At 47.1% G+C, this 19,753-nt stretch overlaps 1 protein-coding gene across 1 annotated transcript; it reads right to left on the bottom strand.

The window, feature by feature from the left end:
* Positions 1–1,020: 1,020 nt before the first annotated feature.
* On the bottom strand, positions 1,021–17,272 carry LOC311248080 (retinoic acid receptor RXR-alpha-A; the record flags this gene model as incomplete). Its single annotated transcript, XM_084339034.1, has 3 exons — positions 1,021–1,168; positions 14,670–14,775; positions 17,181–17,272. Coding segments are annotated over 3 exons (346 nt in total), but the record flags the coding sequence as incomplete, so codon positions are not given.
* Between the last annotated feature and the right edge of the window lie 2,481 nt (positions 17,273–19,753).

The following is a 19,753-nucleotide window of genomic DNA, read 5'->3' as shown; positions in this document are numbered from 1 at the left end:
GCTCACATGTTACACAGTGCTACTAGGGTTGGACATGGTTTAACACGTTGGATTTGGGTAGAGACCTGAGTCGAGCCAATCTGTATTATTGACCTATCTCAAACCCAGCCCTCTTTTCTCCATTCTCCAATCAATCGCAACGGTTGCTTCCCTCGTGTGATTGGAGGATCAAGAAAAGAGGGGGCGGGGTTTGAGATAAGTCATTTGCCCCACCTCTGAGTCCAAAAGCTTGCACCTCAATCAAAGATACCGTAGGTCCCAACATGACTCATGATTCAACCGGACTGGAACAGACATTCTCCCACGCCCCCCCCCTCCTCCGGTTGTTAAGTCCTGAAACATATAAGAGGGCTTGGGGGCCAAGGTCAGACAAGGTGAACTGTGGCTCTTTGACAAGTCCCAAGACACGATTGTCCCGAATCACAACATACGAGCTTCCAACGATGACATCAGCGCTTTCTGTTTAGAAAATACCTGTAAGCAGAGCTCTGCGTGTTCGACCTGATCATCTCTGCTTCGTTCGACCTGATCATCTCTGCTTCGTTCGACCTGATCATCTCTGCTTCGTTTGACCTGATCATCTCCGCTTCGTTTGACCTGATCATCTCCGCTTCGCTTTGTCTGATTAGAAAACCGACGACCAAAACAATGGCTTGATACATTTCTTTTCTTTTTTATCCTCAGTCCATCCGCATCTCAGTCCACTGTTGTCTCTCATTTCTTCTCATGAGTTATATATATATATTTCATATTTATATATTTGTACAAGGTATAAAACAGACCCATTGACATAATGAATTCATTTTTTTTAAACACATCAAAGTGAGGCAAGGAGAGAAGGGGGGGGGGGGGGGGGGTGCTCCTGGCCCCATGCCTGGTGGTTCTCCATCCAAAGATGTCACGTGATCTGTCTCTCGCTGAAAGGAAGGGATTTAAAGGACCCCCACTCCCTGTCCGGGGGCGGTGGAGGATGGGGGGGGGGGGGGGGGGGGAAGAGGAGGGGGTTTGGAGCGCCTGTCATTATGTCATTTGATGGGGCGCCTCTAGCATCTCCATGAGGAAGGTGTCGATGGGCGTGTCCCCGATGAGCTTGAAGAAGAACAAGTGCTCCAAACACTTCAGGCCGATGGAGCGCAGTGCTGGTAACCGTAGCAACAGCTTGGCGAACCTGACACAACAACAACAGAGACAACAAAGAAAAAAACAAAGAAAAAATCCTCAGCGTTATTCACCTGCGACCGAGGAAGGAAGGAAGGAAGGATGGATGACGTGCGATGAATAGTCCAAGTATACAAAACCACTGTTGTTACTCAAAGTCTTTCTTTGAGGATGAGGATGACAATAAGCCGATAGATAGTTAAGTGACATAACAAACCTTTGTAATAGCTGGAAAGTTTGTGAGCTCATTTTAAAGCTCAAAACAAAAATAGTTTGAAGCAACATAAAACCAAAAGGGACTGGGAGGGTGGGACCACCAAGTTACAAAACAAGATGTTCTCTAATCCTCTAGGGGAGCCTTTCATTTAGCTTTAAAGTCATGTAATAAGGCACACACACACACACACACACACACACACAGTCACACACACACACACACACACACACACACACACACACACACACACACACACACACACACACATCTACACCCACACACACACACACACACACACACACACACACACACTCACAGAAACACACACATACACACATACACAAAAACATACACAGAAACACACACACATACACCGAAACACACACACATACACATTCACAGAAACACACACACACATACACAGAAACACACACACAGAAACACACACATACGCACAAACACTTTTGCAGTACCATTGTTCTCATGAGTAATACATATTGCAGCTTTGTAAGCGAAGTCGTGTGGTTAAAAAAGTAATAAAGGCCCATTATGTAAAAAGCATTCATGACAGATGCACACATGGAGATAAAAAGACAACGAGAAGAGAGGAGAAGAGAGATTAAATGAAAGAAAGATGAAAAGGAAAAAGATGCCATCTGTGTCTCCTGGCTCCTCTGTCACACCTTGCTTTAATTTCATGTGTCAACAAATACGTTTAGATACTAATTGAACACTTCAGAGGTAGAACCGCACGACTCCCTTTTAAGTTTCCAGATGAATAAGGTATTCACCTAGTTTTGTTAAAGGAACACGCCGACGTGATGGGAAATGTGCTTACTGTCCTCTCCAGAGTCAGACAAGAAGATAGATACCAGAGTTCCTCTCTGTGCGTTCAGTAGAAATAGATACGTGTATTCGTCCCTCGACTTCGCGATACGGACGCCACGGTTCGGTACTTCCAGCCACGCGAAGAATACATCTAGTTTTGTTGAATTATTCTGGTCACAGTGCAATGTGCCTTTATCGCCACAAGATGGTGATAAATGATCATAATAATAAACATCTGCTGGCCCTGGTCAGGAGTTGAAGGGTCGAAATCAGAGCGGAACTGCGCTCTGAAAAGCATTGTGGGTGGAGCTCCCATTTGATTACATTATGGCTAAATGTTTGACCTCCTTAATCTACATATATAATACCTTTAGATGAATCTGTCTAGTTTAGTTAGGATGTCTATTTTCTCCCATGTCTGCTTTTCTGCAGCACTACAAACATGGGAACTCTCTAACCCCTGTCCCAACCCCCCCCCCCCCCCCCCCCCCCCCCCCCATCTCTCTGAGTGCCTGTCTCGTAGTGCTGACCAAGGTGATGGATGCCTCGGGGTCTTGGCCAAGATTGCAGTGACTGCTCTACATGCACCACCGAGGCCATGGATCAGCTCCTTACCGTCTTCTGTCCGTGGTCTGTCAACATGGTGTGTGGTCTGTCAACGTGGTTTCATTGCTGGGTTAAGTACTTCTATTCTATTCACATAATATGCTTACTTCATATATCTATTCTATTCACATATATGCTTACCACTTGTATCTATTGCTATGTCCGCCCACTACAATCACGCAAGCTGTCTAACGCCTGTCCCGTCTCACTGTCTCCCTGTGAGTTGCTGTCCCGGAGTGTTGACCGGAGTGTCGGACGTCCCGTGATGAAGACCGGGAGGATGCGACCCTCTCTGCGTGCCCTCCTGTCTCCCTGTCTCCGGCGGTCTCGTAGTGGTGACCGGAGTGCTGGACGTCCCGCGATGATGTCGGGGAGGTTGCGACCCTCTCTGCGCCGCCCCCTATCTCCCTGTCTCGGAGCGATGACCGGAGTGTTGAACGTCCAGTGATTAAGACGGGGAGGACACAACCCTCTTTGCGCCGCCCCTGTGCCTCAAATAGATTCGCTATCAGCTCTATCTTTAATCTTTCAAAATGTTCAGTTGCTATCGCTATCAGCTCTATCTTTAATTTTTCAAAATGTTCAGTTGCTATTGCATGCACTCATCTGTGTTTCACTACACACATGAGTGCATGCTTACCAACTGTCAGTCTGCAACACTACTGTAAGAGCCAAAGCTATATATATTTAGGTTATTGTATTTGTAAGAGCCAAAGCTATATATATTTAGGTTATTGTATTATATGAATGTTTAATATTGATTGGATTTAGATAAAGTCATTGAACCGTCGTATTTGTCATAATAGAGCATTCTAGAACATAGAACCTTCTAGAACGTTTGTGGTGATGTCATAATAGACCTTTCTGGAACATAGTACATTCTGGAACGTTTGTGGTGATGTCATAATAGCACTTTCTAGAACATAAAACATTCTAGAACCACAGTATGACATCATGATAGAAAGTTATGGAACCTTCGTGATGTCACTGTATGATGTCATAACCGAACATTCTAGAACAGTGGTCACCAACCCGTCGATCTTGATCGACTGGTCGATCTTTGAGACTGTCCCTGTAGATCTTTACATGAAAATATATATATATTTTTTTTTAAGATCTTACCCTGAGAGTCCACATTACAGTTCTACTTTTGTTTTGATGTGAAAAGTGATGCTGCACTTAGCACTGACTGAGAAAGTACACATACAGTTCTACTTTTGTTTTGATGTGAAAATTATGCTGCACTTAGCACTGACTGCATTTAGCACTGACTGAGAAAGTAAACATTACAGTTCTACTTTTGTTTTGATGTGAAAAGTGATGCTGCACTTAGCACTGACTGAGAAAGTACACATTACAGTTCTACTTTATAAAATGCTAATTGTAAATATGTTTGTCAATGTTAATAATATGAGAAAGTCCACATTACAGTTCTACTTTTGTTCTGATGTGAAAACTGATGCTGCACTTAGCACTGACTGCACTTAGCACTGACTGAGAAAGTACACATTACAGTTCCACTTTATAAAATGCTAATTGTAAATATGTTTGTCAATGTTAATAATATGAGAAAGTCCACATTACAGTTCTACTTTAGTTTTGATGTGAAAAGTGATGCTGCATAAGATGACTGCACTTAGCACTGACTGAGAAAGTACATAATAGTTCTACTTTGACGTTTTAATGTTGGACCAAAGCATTGCATGTAATTAGAATACAGGCAAATAAAAGTAATTTAGTTTAAAGTACAATCTTGGCTGTCTTTTTCTCTCAACGCTTCAATAGGTAGATCTTGCCTTCACCAAAAAAAAAAAAAGTGATATTGGGCTTAAAAAGGTTGGTGACCACTGTTCTAGAACATTTGGGTCTCTATATAAGCGGACGTTAGAAGTTCTCAGAGAGAAGCCAGTGGATTCAGATGACAGGCAGTGGGCTGTGGAAAGGAATGGATTGGACTAGCTAACACGAATGAACCGCTGGGTAATGCTGAGGGGGAGTGAGCGGTGGTGGAAGGCGAGCCATGCAGCTTATGGAGAGCGGGGAGAGTGGAGTCCTCGTGAATGGCCCCGGCCGGTGCAAGAATGTCCAGGGTTTTGGGTGAATCAAGATGGGAGCGAGTGGAATGAGGGCTTGCGTCAGGAGGGACGCGAGTCACCGGGTGCGAGCCCAGTGTCCCCTCGGGGTGTGACGTGTGGAGAGGGAAGTGAGAAGGAGGTCTCGGAGATGGTGGAAGACTACGGAGAGGGAAGTGAGAAGGAGGTCTCGGAGATGGTGGAAGACAAAGGGAAGGAGTCGGATGGTGTAAAGAAGAAGAAGAAGGAAGAGGAAGAACGGCAAATGGAGCTAACGACCGATATTCGCGATCAGTCGGAGTACAGTGGGGAGGAGAGGGAGAAAGAAGAGAGGGAGGAGGAGGGGTGGGAAACGGTGGGGAAGAAGAGGAAGAAGCGAACGGAGAGGAACGACAGCGATGGGGATAGTGAGAGTAGGGGGGAGGAGAGGGGGGGAGAAGGGGGGAAGAGGAAGAAAGGGGGGGACGATAGCTCAAGTGGGCCGGGAGACGAGGGTGCAGGAAAAGATGTGGCAAAAGCGGAAGTGATCCATATAGTGGTCAGGCTTGAGGGGGAGAGGGATGAGAGGAAAGTAGGTAGGCTCGAGTGGCCCAAACTCATTGCCGAGCGATTAGGAGAGGTAAAGTACGTGAACGTTTTGTGGGATGGGAATCTGGCCGTAGGGTGTGGTAGTGAGGGGCAGGTGGAGGTGGCTAGGAAGATGCAGAGCATTGGGGGGGTGGGTATAAGTAAGGTGGCGAGAGTAGGGGAGAAGAGGGGGGGGGGGATGTAAGGGGGTGATAGCTGGGGTACCGGTCGAGGTTACAGTAGAGCAGCTGGTGGAAGAGCTAAAGGAGGACGGGCGTAATGGCATAGTTAAGAGTGCAGCAAAGATGAAGAGGGGAGCGGAGAGGGCAGTGACGGGGACGGTAGTGATTACGTTTGAGGGTGGGGTTGTTCCTAGGGAGGTGTTTGTAGGGCGTAGGATGTATAGGGTTAGGGAATTTGTTCATAATCCTCTTAGGTGCTATAGGTGCCAGGGGTTTGGCCATATAGCTACCACGTGTATGAAGGGGATGAGGTGCGCTAGGTGTGGCGGGGAACATGAATATGGGAAATGTGGAGAGGGAGTGAAGCCGAAGTGCTGTAGTTGTGGTGGGGAGCATAGTGTAGCGTTTCGGGGGTGCGAGGTGATGATGAAGGAGGTCGCGGATCGGAGAGAGAGAAGGGAGGGTAAGTTGACGTATGCTGGGGCGGTTAGCAGGGCAGGACAGGGTAGCCAAGAAAGGGTGCAGGGGGTTGAAGGAGGGCATTTGGCAGTGAGGGTAGAGCAGGTGGAAAGAGAGAGGGGAAGGGAGGAGAAATTAGGTATTGTGGCCTTCGTGGCAGGGGTAGTTACTGGTATGGCAGAGGCTAAGGGTAGAACAGAGATGGTGAAGATGATTGTTAGGATAGCGGTTCAACATCTGGGATTGGAAGGTCTGGACTGGAAGGAGGTGTGTAATGAATTGGCTGAGGGGGCTGCGAGGGACAAGGCTGCGAGGGACAAAGCAGCCCAGGATAAGATAGCAGGGGGCAAGGAGGGTCCCGCGGAGGGGGGCTCAGGCAGGAAGTAGCAGCAGTAGCTGCACTCCAATGGACAATGTAGTTGATGACGGGGTCCAGTAGAAGAAGAAAAAGAAGGTGAAGAAGGAGAAGAAGGAGAAGAAGAAGAGCCCATAAAAAGAATTGCGGAGGGCAGTAATACGCCACGATGCGTCTACTCTGCCGGAAATTCAAATAAGAAGAAGAAGAAGAACGGCAGCTTTGCATCTTCAACCGGACTGAACAGGACTGAACGGATGGACTCAACAATGGACTGAAGCCAGGAGCCAGCAAGTGGATTTACGGCTTTCACATTACGAAGGAATTTTCATGTGTCGAGTCGGCTGTGATTTTGGAGACTGGGAAAATACAGTTTTCTTACCTTGTAGTAGTACTTGTAACTTGTAGTAGTATGTGTATGAGTGACAGGAATATTTAGGAAAGTAGATTTAGGACTGCTTCTGTAAAGAAAGACTTTGCCAATAAACCATTTGGATATCTTTACTATACACTGGAGCGGCTGTGGACATTGCTTTTCTTTATCAACAGACGTACTACTCACGAGTAAGTAATTTGACCAGTGGAGTGGATCGCCGGCCCTCACATTAGTAAGAAAACTCTGTTCCAAGAGGAAAAAGGAACAACACAAACTACTGGAGCGCTGAAAGAAGGATAACGACAAAATGTCGAAACCTAAGAAGGTTGAGATGACACAAAAGGTCCAGGAGGAAAATGTCTGTAATGCCATTAATAAAAGGAAGGCTAAGTTAGGTCAGCTAACTGGTCACATAAAGAAGATGAATCAATTAATGGATGAGGACGACGACGGTAACTTGGAAGGTGTACAGACATGATTGGTAGAATTCAACAGTCTGCTCGGAGAGTTCTGTGCGCTTAATACCGCAGTCCAGGCGGCACTAAGCAAAAACCTAAGCAAGAAGAAGAACGATCAGGATGAATGGTTCACGCTGAAGGCTGACACATTTTCCAACTTCACAGAAAAGGCTGACACATGGATGGAGGAGGTGCATAAGCGTACAGCGGAGTCTAGGAAGCACCAAGATGAGGTCAGGCCTGAAGACAGTTCAAGTTTCTTTAATAGTTGTCATACAGAAGTACAGAATACTTTCATACAAAATGCTTCTTACTGTTACGCTCCAGAGACTGTGCTAGACAAGATAGTATCAAACATAGTATACATGTAATTTAGAAGAAGAAAAAGAGGTCACAGTGTTCGGTATAGACATATGTACAATGTTCTGAGTTACCATATAATATACAATACTATGCAGTGTACTAATGTACAGTACTATCTAGTGCAAAGCAGAAATGGGATGAGGTACAATTTAGGTACAATTTACAGTAAGGTGTACGAGTTGTAGTGCAATCCTTCATCAATAAATATAAAGTGTGGGGAGTGGGTGCTACAGTGTGTTTGTTTAAAGTGGGTGTGTGCTATAAAGTGTGTGGAGTGGGTGCTACAGTGTGTTTGTTTAAGTGAGTGTGTGCGTGTGGATGTGTGTGCTATGTGCGTTTGGTGGTTGTTGTTGTGTAGTGTTCATTCATTGTTCGTTTAGCAGCCTGATGGCCTGGGGATAGAAGCTTCTTCTGAGTCTTTCTGTGCTCGCCTTGAGACTCCGGTATCGCTTGCCTGACCGCAGCAGTTCAAAGAGGCAGTTGTTCGGGTGACTGGAGTCTTTAATGATTCTCTTAGCCTTGCCCTTGCAACGCTTGTTGTAAATGTTCTGGAGGGTGGGGAGCCCCCCTCCAATTGTGCGTTCGGCTGAACGTGTCACTCTTTGTAGTCTGCTTCGGTCTTGTGCAGTGCTATTCCCAAACCAGGAGGTGATGTTGCCGGTCAAGATGCTCTCTATTGTACATGAGTAGAAGTTCTTAAGGATCTTCTGACTGACTTGGAACTTCCTTAGGCGCCTGAGGAAGTAGAGGCGTTGTCGTGCCTTCTTCACAACACTGTCAATGTGTGTGGTCCATGTCAAGTCCTCGGATATGTAGGCTCCGAGGTACTTAAAGCTGTTGACTCTCTCAACCGGTGCCCCGTCGATGCTGAGGGGGCTGTAGTCCTTGACCCCCGACCTCCTGAAGTCCACAATCATCTCCTTTGTTTTGCTGACGTTCAGGGAGAGGCTGTTTTCCTGGCACCATCCCGCCAGGACCTTGACCTCTTCCAGGTAGGCCCTCTCGTCGTTGGCAGAGATCAGGCCCACCACCACTGTGTCGTCAGCAAATTTGATGATTGTATTGCTACTCCGCTGAGCCACACAGTCGTGTGTGTACAGGGAGTAGAGGAGGGGACTCAGAACACAGCCCTGGGGGGCCCCTATGTTGAGGGTGATGGATGAGGAGGTGCAGTTGCCTGCTCTCACCACCTGGGGTCTGCCAGTCAGGAAGTCCAAGACCCACTGGCAGAGGTCATAGTTCAAGCCCAGGTCCCTGAGCTTGGCTATGAGTATGGAGGGGACTATGGTATTGAATGCCGAGCTGTAGTCGATGAATAGCATTCTCACATAGTTCCCCTGCCTCTTGTCCAGGTGTGATGCTGCTGTGTGCAGCACATGGGCTATGGCGTCCTCCGTGGACCTGTTGGGGCGGTATGCAAATTGCAGGGGGTCCATGTTGATGGGGAGGGAGGAGCAGATGTAGCCCTTTACTAGCATCCGGTGCATCCGGTGTCGTAGAAGGGAAAGGGTCTAGAGCACCATCCACTACATCTTCCAGAACATCATCAGCATGCGTGCGTCTGAAACTTGAATTAGAGAGGGCTGAGTTGCTAGCCCAGGCTTCCGCTCTAAAACGAAAACGACAACTCGATGAGCAGGAGGCTCTGCTCTTAGCTAAGCTGAGAGCAGAGAGAGAGGAGTCACAGAACCAGGCTGCTAAGCAGCCTTGGAGGCTAAGTGCAAAGTACTGGCAGAGTACGAGGGCCAGCGAGCCACATCCGGAGTGTCCCGTAGGGATGGAAGGAGGTCTTACCTATATGGAAAGATTTCCGTCGCAGCACCAGCTCACGGGCAGGCTAGGCCTGCTCTCAAGGCCGTAGCGGAAATGGAAGAACCTGCTTACAGTGGCAGCTCCAGAGCACCCGGCGGTGCTACACAGAAAGAACAAGAGGCTCCGCAACAAGAGCCCCAACGAGGCATGGGGTATTTCCCAGTGAGGCAGCAATGCCATGCTACGCTGCCCCCTCAACAGATTCCTATATTCAAGGGAGACCTTATGGAGTACAGGATATTCATCTGGGCCTTTGAACACGGAGTGGAGGACAAGACAGATAGTAACAGAGACCGGCTGTACTTCATGGAGCAGTACACGGATGGACAGCCAAGAGAGCTGATAAGTAGTTGTCTTCACATGGAACCAGAGTGAGGCTATCGCGAGGCAAGGAGGCTCTTGAAAGAACATTTTGGAAATGGATACAAGATCGCAATGGCGTATATAAACAAGGCACTGAACTGGCCTACTATCAAGTCCGATGACGGAGAGGCGCTCCGCTCCTTTGGCCTCTATCTCACTGTATGCCTCAACGCTATTGGCGTGGAGTACATGCAGGAGCTTGACAGTATATCAAATATGCGTGCCATCACAGCCAAGCTTCCGTACGAGCAGAGAGACTGGTGGAGAAGCAAAGCCTATGCTCTTCTAGAGAAAGATCATCGTAGAGCCAAGTTCAGCGACCTTGCCGACTTTGTCAACCTACAAGCCAAAGAAGCCCTACACCCTCTCTTCGGCAACATCACAGATGGAAACAAGAGCCAAGCTAAGGCTCACAAAGATGAGAAGACATCCAGAAAGAGCGGCGCTCTGGGAAGCTTCACAACAGCTGCTACAGCAGTCAAGAACCCGGCAGAGACTAAAGCAAGGACCAAGGGGGATACACTCTGTGCCTTCTCCAACCCTTGCCTCTTCTGCCAAGAAGAACAGCATGCCATGGAGCAATGCAACAAGCTGAAGAAGTCTCTTCACAAGGAGAAGATAGAATTTCTCCAGAGTAAAGGCCTATGTTTCAGCTGTCTGAAACGGGGTCACATGAGCAAGGACTGCCAAGAGAAGATTAGCTGCCGAGTCTGCCAGCTTACCCACCCTACAGTTCTACATTTTAATAACAAAGCTGCCTATGAGGAAGCAAGGTACAAGAGGGAGACATCGGACATCGGATGTCAGGCATCGGATGCCAGTCCTGCGCAATGAGACTTGGATACAGGGGCCGGAATTCCTCACCAAGCCCGAAGAGGAATGGCCTCAGAACCCAGAACCCCATGGGGACCTAACCACGGAGGACCCAGAGGTAAAGAACCCCGTGGTCAGCGCTACTGCAGCTGAAGAACAGTTCGACACAGTTCAGCAGTTCCTGGAATATTACTCCAATTGGAACCGTCTCCGGAAGGCAGTCGGTTGGATGCTGAAGCTTAGAAGCACTCTGCTGAGGCTGTGTCGCCAGAGGAAGGATATGAATGTTTCGCTCACACAGTCTGAGGTACAGACACAGATGGAGATCTGCAAGGCAAGACTGGAGAAGACCGACCTCACTGTGGAGAATGTAAAGGAAGCAGAGCTCGAGATCTTCGTGAAGAAGAAGCTGCATGAGGCGGTGGTAAAGACCGTCCTCCTATGGTGTGCTAAGTACTAGTGACCTCTGGCACCAGGTATTGGTTATCCCGCAGCAGAGACCCTTATCAGTTGAAATAGTGTTGGGTTTGGCTCCTTGGTTTTTAGTAGTTAGTAATTGTTTCTAGATTAGAAGGACAATTAGGGGCCGGTGTAAGAGCCAAAGCTATATATATTTAGGTTATTGTATTATATGAATGTTTAATATTGATTGGATTTAGATAAAGTCATTGAACCTGTATTTGTCATAATAGAGCATTCTAGAACATAGAACCTTCTAGAACATTTGTGGTGATGTCATAATAGACCTTTCTGGAACATAGAACATTCTGGAACGTTTGTGGTGATGTCATAATAGAACTTTCTGGAACATAGAACATTCTGGAACGTTTGTGGTGATGTCATAATAGAACTTTCTAGAACATAAAACATTCTAGAACCACAGTATGACGTCATGATAGGAAGTTATGGAACCTTCGTGATGTCATAACCGAACATTCTAGAACATTTGGGTCTCTATATAAGCAGACGTTTTCTCAGAACGGCAGCTTAGCATCTTCAACCGGACTGAACAGGACTGAACGGATGGACTCAACAATGGACTGAAGCCAGGAGCCAGCAAGTGGATTTACGGCTTTCACATTACGAAGGAATTTGCATGTGTCGAGTCGGCTGTGATTTTGGAGACTGGGAAAATACTGTTTTCTTACCTTGTTTGTAGTAGTTCCTGAATTTCCCCAAAGGGATCAATAAAGGAATATCTTACTTGTAACTTGTAGTAGTATGTGTATAAGTGACAGGAATATATAGGAAAGTAGATTTAGGACCACTTCTGTAAAGAAAGACTTTGCCAATAAACCATTTGGATATCTTTACTATACACTGTGGACTGTGGACATTGCTTTTCTTTATCAACGGACGTACTACTCACGAGTAAGTAATTTGACCAGTGGAGTGGATTGCCGGCCCTCACAACTACTATCACCGACATCTAAGAAGGGAGATTCCCCCTTGAATGGCCCTTCTAAGGTTTCTCTCCTACACACTGCCTGTGGTGCATTTTCCCTATTGTTAGGTTTTAGTGAGTTTTTCCTTACCTTCGCGTGGGGTATGTCTGGGAGTGTTTGCATTGCATTCATTTATTTTGTATTTATTTTAAATTGGTTGGACCTTATGGTGTTCTTGTTTTGTTCTTGACTTATTGTTATGTTTCTTCTTGACTTGTTTAAAGAAGACGTGTCCGGCCCATGGGGACATTAAAATCAAATTTGATTTGATTTGATATATGCAACAGATAAAAGGTAGCAGCCGCGACAACAATCAATTATTATACTAACATTATAGTTCAAAATGGCAAACAGTCCAAGTTATCTTTGCCTCTGTTATTATGCTTACATGCAACAAGATGCAAAAATGCAAAGCTGATTCTAAACGAGTTGCGCATCATTTTAGAATCGTTATGTCATCCTTGACAGCAAGTGGTCTAAAATAACCGAAATAACGAGTGGAATAGCCAGGCTTTTTCAATCAGCAAGAGGAATAACAGAAAATGTGGATTTGTTTTTATTACCAACTTTCTTTGACAACTTGCCAAACGGCACCATTCAGGTCTGGGTCTGGGGCTCAGCTATCTTTGTAATCGCTACATGAGTAGTCATACAAACAAAACACACTTCTTCTGATTTCTATTTTTATTTCTATATTTCCATTCTATTCTAAAATAAATACAATTTCGTTATTAACTCATTCCCCGCCAACAACGAGTTTACTCGTTATTGGGAGCCGACGCTTGAACGGCAACAACGAGTATACTCGTTATTTGATCCTTTTTCCTTTTTTTCCGATATTTTTATTCATTATTCATCCAGGGACCTTGGTGTTACCATTGGGAATGAGTCTGAGATCGCCTTGTATCTTGGCCTGTGTAACGGCCAAATGTCTCCGGGCTCACTTTTCTTTGTCGGGCGAGTCGAGCGGTTCTCTCGGTTACAATGAAGCGCGTCAAATATCGCTGATCCATATGTTGTGGTGTGTTATGTCGTGGACCAAATGGACATCGGATGTACCAGATGGCAATCAAACAATTGGAATATTATTTTTGGAATACTCCCGATCACAGGTAAAGACTATCTGACGTCAATTTTTGCTTGATCGTGCAATGCTTTTATACCGATCGGGCTGATAAGCGTTTTTAGTAGGGTGTAACGATGAATCGATGAATCGAAATGCATCGATTCTAATGTGTTCGATTCGATGCATCGATTTGAATGTGCTAGAATCGATTATAATAGAAATTAACTATTTAAAAAAAAAATGTATTGTTTTTATTGACCTATAGTCCATTCATGCTGAGTGAATCAGTTCCCCCAGCCACATTTGTGTATTCAAATTTTTTGGGGGAATTAACTGATAGAAAATTTATCGAAAATGTATCTAAAATGTATCGAATTAAATCAAATCGTGGTCAAATGAAGAGATTTCATGATGCATTGAATCGTTGCCTGAAGAATCGTAATCGAATCGAATCGTTGTGAGGTCGAATCGTTACACCCCGAGTTTTTAGTGTTCAATACGAATGCCGTTACTGGCAATCAAATAATCAGAAACGACCCCCCCCGCCCCTTTCATGCATTCATGATGAAACATAATACCTATGATATAGATTTGATTTGGGAATAATAGCGTGTACAGGCAAGAAACGGCAACGTTTATAGTAGAATTGACGTATAAGGCTACCCCAGACCACGCTATAACGATACTTATATTCACCACGGTATAACACGGGAACGTATGGATGAAGAAAATAATTCTTTTTCACATATTGAACGATAGATAGGTGATGTCAAATAGGCCATAGTATTGTATCCATAGCTATAATATAGAATATAGTTATAGCTCTACAAACAAGGTGACGCACTCCTATCTTTTAAAGCGTGGCAGTGCTAGAACGGGGCCCGGCTAATCCCTGGCGGTCAATGAGTTAACATACTCAAAATAAAATAGCTATTATTTAATAATAATTAAAAAAAAAGACGAATGTGCACGCTATTCGTTTTTTCAAGTTATTTTTTCTGTTGCGATGAATACCTAAATAGTGAGTTTTTTTCTCTCAAAATGTCTAAAAAGTACTACTGTAGGGTGAACACTTTGGATTCTTCACCACTTTTTGATGGGAAATACCCCATGAAATGGAAATAACAAATGTTTTGATATATTACCAGCTATTTCTGTTAAGAAACACCATGTAAAATGTTGTGGCAGTATCTACATAATCTAAGTTGAGGTGAAAATATGTCATTTTGAGAATATGGGCGTTAAAGGGTTTTCCGTAGCTTGATAGGCACATGATGCAGCTCGTACAAAAACGCAACAATGTCATATTTGATATTTATAATTGTTTTTGATTGATATATTCAGTTTTACATGTTTTATGAAACTACAATAGTTGTGGAGGCAACATTTGATCAGAATGGTGATTTCTGGCTGGATAGGAAAATGTTTACATTATTATGTAAACATTTTCCTATCCAGCCAGAAATCATCGTTCTCAACAGGAGTGTCCTTGAGAAAAAGAGACGGTGCCGGTGTCTTGTGTTCCATACCTGCCAGGCTGCTCGGGGTATTTCTGTTTGCAGTAGGCCTCCAACGAGGCGTACACCTTCTCTCTCAGAGCCTCCACCTCGCCAGGGTTGGACAGGCCTTTAGAGTCTAGAGAAACACAAGCACAGACGCACACACAAACACACACGGTTCATAACTCATAAAGCAGGGATCTACTACGTGAGAGAATCTGTATTATGTGTTATGTGTGCATGTTAAAGTTGTCATACTTTTATAATCCAAATTCCATTCTCCTCTCTATGACTGGAAAGTGTTTCGGTCTCTGGTCCAACCCGTCGCTCAGGGAGCCGTACATAAAAACCCCGGCCAATAAAATATGATGATCGCTTTTAAGATAATCCCACTCCCACTTCAGAGCATATAAAACCTCTCTTCCCATTGGTCTGGTGGTCTTTAATGGCAGGAAGTGAAGGCAAACGCCACTGTCACTCTGCCTTCTGGGACAATTTTCACATCAAGTCCGTTCCGGCGTTTAGTTCCGTCTGGCCGCTCGGAAAACGTGTGAAATCACGGAAGCGAAGCGTGTTTTTTAAATGGCATTTCGCGGCACTTTAAAGGTTCTTCTGACTTGTGGGTTCCAAGGCGTTCTTGCCTTGAGACAAAAAAAAATAAAAGCCGATTCACCACTGCCATATGATTTGCTTATATCAGAATAGTGTATCTTAAAATGAACCCATGAAAGACACCACATTTGACTCAAATTCTAACACCAGCGGTGCATTTATTCCCCCCCCAAAAGTCGCTCTGTTGTGTGGTGAGGAGTTCATACCCTGATAGCAATTTCCTTGCTATAATAATTATTCATTCCAGGAAAATTTTTTGCTTATCAAATCAAATCAAACACATAGTCATTTTCGATTAAGAAAATTGTTAATCGTTCCAATGAATGAACATTTGTTTCTGTGGGTGGGTACACGAGATCGTGCAGTGTGTGGGAAAAGGACAGATGGTCTCTCTTTACCCCTGCCACCAAACCCCCCAACCCCTGTCGCCCGGCAGCGAGGCCGGCCTAACGGGGCCCCTATTAACGAACAAGAGTGCGGAGCAGTCAGAGCCCAGGCCAGTGGGCCTGTGTGGACGGAGAACAATGTGTCCCACAGAGGAGCAGTGTGTTCATGACGGTCCCGGTGGAGGACCGGTGGCACGCTCCCACACCGCATTCGGTCCCGCTTGAGGCTTTGCCACACGCTCATTAAAGACAGGGCCTTCTGTCCGATGCCAGGGCAAAGCACGGGGGAACCGAAAGGGGGCGGGGGCTCCATGAAATGGGGCGGGACTGCATGAAAGGGGGCGGGGGCTGCATGTATTATCCAGCTGGTTGTGAAAAATTTCTTATGTCGAGTTGTGGTTTCCAGGCCACAACGTTGTCATGCTGATGCAACATAGGGACCTGGGTTTGCCAGCGGCATGGTGGTGTAGTGGTTAACACTGTCGCCTCACAGCAAGAAGGTTCGATTCCCGCTTGGGGACCAGGTTGCTGGGTTGCCAGGCACCCAGGTGTGGTATCTCCCGGGCCTTTCTGTGTGGAGTTTGCATATTGTTCTCCCTATGCTTGCAAGGCCAGCCCCCCCCCCCACAAAAAGAGATAAACCCAATGGATAAACATGCAGAACAGAACGCTAACGCTGAGCATTTGGATCGGTGCCCGGGCGCGGCCCCACGCTGCAGCCCATGTCAGCTCCCGGATGTCCTTGAAGGATGGGTGAAGCGCAGAGAGGCATTTCCTCGGCGACCTTGCATGTGTGTGTTGTTGCAGCAGCATGGCAAATAAAGACTTCTTCTTCTTCTCTTCTAATAATAATAATAATAATAATAATAATAATAATAATAGATTCCATTTGTAATGCGCTTTACAGTTGCGGGCAAATCTCAAAGCGCTACAGTTAAAAGAACTTAAAAACTAGTGAGAATAAAGGAAAGAAAGAATATAAAAATAGGCAAGACTAAAACATAGAATAAATAAAACTGATAAAAGAAATTGGTAAAAGAACATAAAATGTGTGGAGCAAAATATTTGATAAAAAATCAACAGAAGGCTCTACTAAAAAGGTGAGTTTTGAGGCCTTTCTTAAAAGCATCCACAGTCTGTGGTGCTCTCAGGTAGTCAGGGAGAGCATTCCACAGACTTGGAGCGGAAGAGCAAAAAGCCCGATCTCCCATAGTGCAGAGATTTGTCCTTGGGCGCTGGAGGAGGTTTGCCTGGCCAGAGCGGAGATGTCGAGAGGAGGAGTGAGGGGTGATGAGTTCTTTGAGGTATAGGGGGGGTTTATGTACTCACAAAGCCTCTCAAAGTGGGAGTACTGATCTAGGATCTAGCTTCAGTCTGTTAGTTTGAATGTGGTCGAGTCATTTCCGGTCGCCGACCCCGGAACGGCACTCCTGAGCTTTTTGAACACGGCCGGCCGGTAGGTATTGGTTCTGAGTTCACAGGGTCTAATGGTTGCTAATGGAGAAGGTGCTGGAACGGCGAGACGGTGTAACAGCTACCATACCTGGGTTGAAGAGGACGATGGCTCGAAGGCACCCCAGTTCTGTTTTGTCCATCTGCATGTCCCTCATCTTGGACACCAGCTCCGTGAGCACCCTGGACACAAGAGAGAAGGAGAGAGCAGCCACAGACAGGTCAGACATCTGGCCTCTCTCTCTCAGACACACTCATCTCCTCCAGTCCCGAGTCTCTCTTGTGGTTTGACAATCACAGCCAGATCACGCAAACTAGTCAGACCCCCGAGTCCCCGGCAGCAAACACCGGCCACCGTGAGAGGAGTGAGAGAGGAGAGGAGAGAGGAGTGAGAGAGGAGTGTGAGAGAGGAGAGAGAGAGGAGCGAGAGAGAGGAGCGTGAGAGGAGTGTGAGAGAGGAGAGGAGAGAGGAGTGTGAGAGAGGAGAGAGAGAGGAGCGTGAGAGGAGAGAGAAAGGAGTGAGAGAGGAGCGAGAGGAGAGAGAGGAGTGTGAGAGGAGTGAGAGAGGAGAGAGAGAGGAGAGAGAGAGGAGCGAGAGGAGAGGAGCGAGAGAGGAGTGAGAGGAGAGAGAGAGGAACGTGAGAGGAGAGAGAGAGGAGAGAGAGAGGAGCAAGAGAGGAGTGTGAGAGGAGAGAGAGAGGAGCGTAAGAGGAGTGAGAGAGGAGCAAGAGAGGAGCGAGAGAGGAGCGTGAGAGGAGCAAGAGAGGAGTGAGAGAGGAGCGAGAGAGGAGAGGAGCGAGAGAGGAGTGAGAGAGGAGCGAGAGAGGAGCGTGAGAGGAGAGAGAGGAATGAGAGAGGAGTGAGAGAGGAGCGTGAGAGGAGAGGAGCGTGAGAGGAGTGAGAGAGGAGCGAGAGAGGAGTGAGAGAGGAATGAGAGAGGAGTGTGAGAGGAGCGGAGCGTGATATGAGTGAGAGAGGAGTGAGAGAGGAGCGTGAGAGGAGTGAGAGAGGAGTGAGAGAGGAGTGTGAGAGGAGTGAGAGAGGAGTGAGAGAGGAGTGTGAGAGATGAGTGAGAGAGGAGCAAGAGAGGATCGTGAGAGGAGTGAGAGAGGAGCGAGAGAGGAGCGTGAGAGGAGTGAGAGAGGAGCGAGAGAGGAGCGTGAGAGGAGTGAGAGAGGAGCGAGAGAGGAGCGTGAGAGGAGTGAGAGAGGAGAGAGAGAGGAGTGTGAGAGGAGCGTGAGAGGAGTGAGAGAGGAGCGAGAGAGGAGCGTGAGAGGAGCATGAGAGGAGTGAGAGAGGAACGAGAGAGGAGCGTGAGAGGAGCGAGAGAGGAGTGAGAGAGGAGCGAGAGAGGAGTGAGAGAGGAGCGAGAGAGGAGCGTGAGAGGAGTGAGAGAGGAGCAAGAGCGGAGTGAGAGAGGAGCGAGAGAGGAGCGTGAGAGGAGTGAGAGAGGAGCGAGAGAGGAGTGTGAGGAGAGAGAGAGGAGCGAGAGAGGAGCGAGAGATGAGTGAGAGAGGAGTGTGAGAGGAGTGAGAGAGGAGCGTGAGAGGAGTGAGAGACGAGAGAGAGAGGAGCGAGAGAGGAGCGAGAGAGGAGCGAGAGAGGAGTGAGAGAGGAGTGAGAGAGGAGCGAGAGAGGAGTGAGAGAGGAGCAAGAGAGGAGTGAGAGAGGAGTGAGAGAGGAGCAAGAGAGGAGCGTGAGAGGAGCGAGAGAGGAGTGAGAGAGGAGCGAGAGAGGAGCGAGAGAGGAGTGAGAGAGGAGTGAGAGAGGAGCGTGAGAGGAGCAAGAGAGGAGCGTGAGAGGAGCAAGAGAGGAGTGAGAGAGGAGTGAGAGAGGAGCGAGAGAGGAGCGTGAGAGGAGCGTGAGAGGAGCGTGAGAGGAGCGAGAGAGGAGTGAGAGAGGAGCGAGAGAGGAGCGTGAGAGGAGCGTGAGAGGAGCGAGAGAGGAGCGAGAGAGGAGTGAGAGAGGAGCGTGAGAGGAGCGTGAGAGGAGCGAGAGAGGAGCGAGAGAGGAGCGTGAGAGGAGTGAGAGAGGAGTGAGAGAGGAGCGAGAGAGGAGCGTGAGAGGAGCGAGAGATGAGCGAGAGAGGAGCGTGAGAGGAGTGAGAGAGGAGTGAGAGAGGAGTGTGAGAGGAGCGTGAGAGGAGCGAGAGAGGAGTGAGAGAGGAGTGAGAGAGGAGCGCGAGAAGAGCGAGAGAGGAGTGAGAGAGGAGCGAGAGATGAGTGAGAGAGGAGCGAGAGAGGAGCGCGAGAGGAGTGAGAGAGAAGTGTGAGAGGAGTGAGAGAGAAGTGAGAGAGGAGTGAGAGAGAAGTGAGAGAGGAGCGTGATAGGAGCCGGCGCAGTGGATGTATTTGTCGGCAGAACAAAGGCTGGTGAAGAATACAGTGCTTTAACTTTTTTTTTGCCTTTCAATAATTTTCTCCCATCCCCCAATTTAGTCGTTATGCCAATTCCCTTCCTGGTCATTGTGCGCTTTGCCCCACTGTCGGTCTGGGGAGGGTGTAGACTATCACATGCCTCCTCCGTTGCCAGCCGCTTCTTTCCACCTGACAGCGCGGAGTTTCATTGGGGGAACGTAACGTGTGCGGAGGTTCACGCTATTTCCCCCAGATCCCCTCCCTGCTGAACAGGCGCCGACCAGTAGGAGTCACTGTTTGCAACGAC

This window comes from Notolepis coatsorum (assembly GCF_963971535.1).
Source record: "Notolepis coatsorum genome assembly, contig: SCAFFOLD_2455, whole genome shotgun sequence".
Taxonomy (NCBI): Eukaryota; Metazoa; Chordata; class Actinopteri; order Aulopiformes; family Paralepididae; genus Notolepis; species Notolepis coatsorum.
The sequence above is the reverse complement of the archived record's forward strand: the minus strand, read 5'-3'. Positions and strand labels throughout refer to the sequence as shown.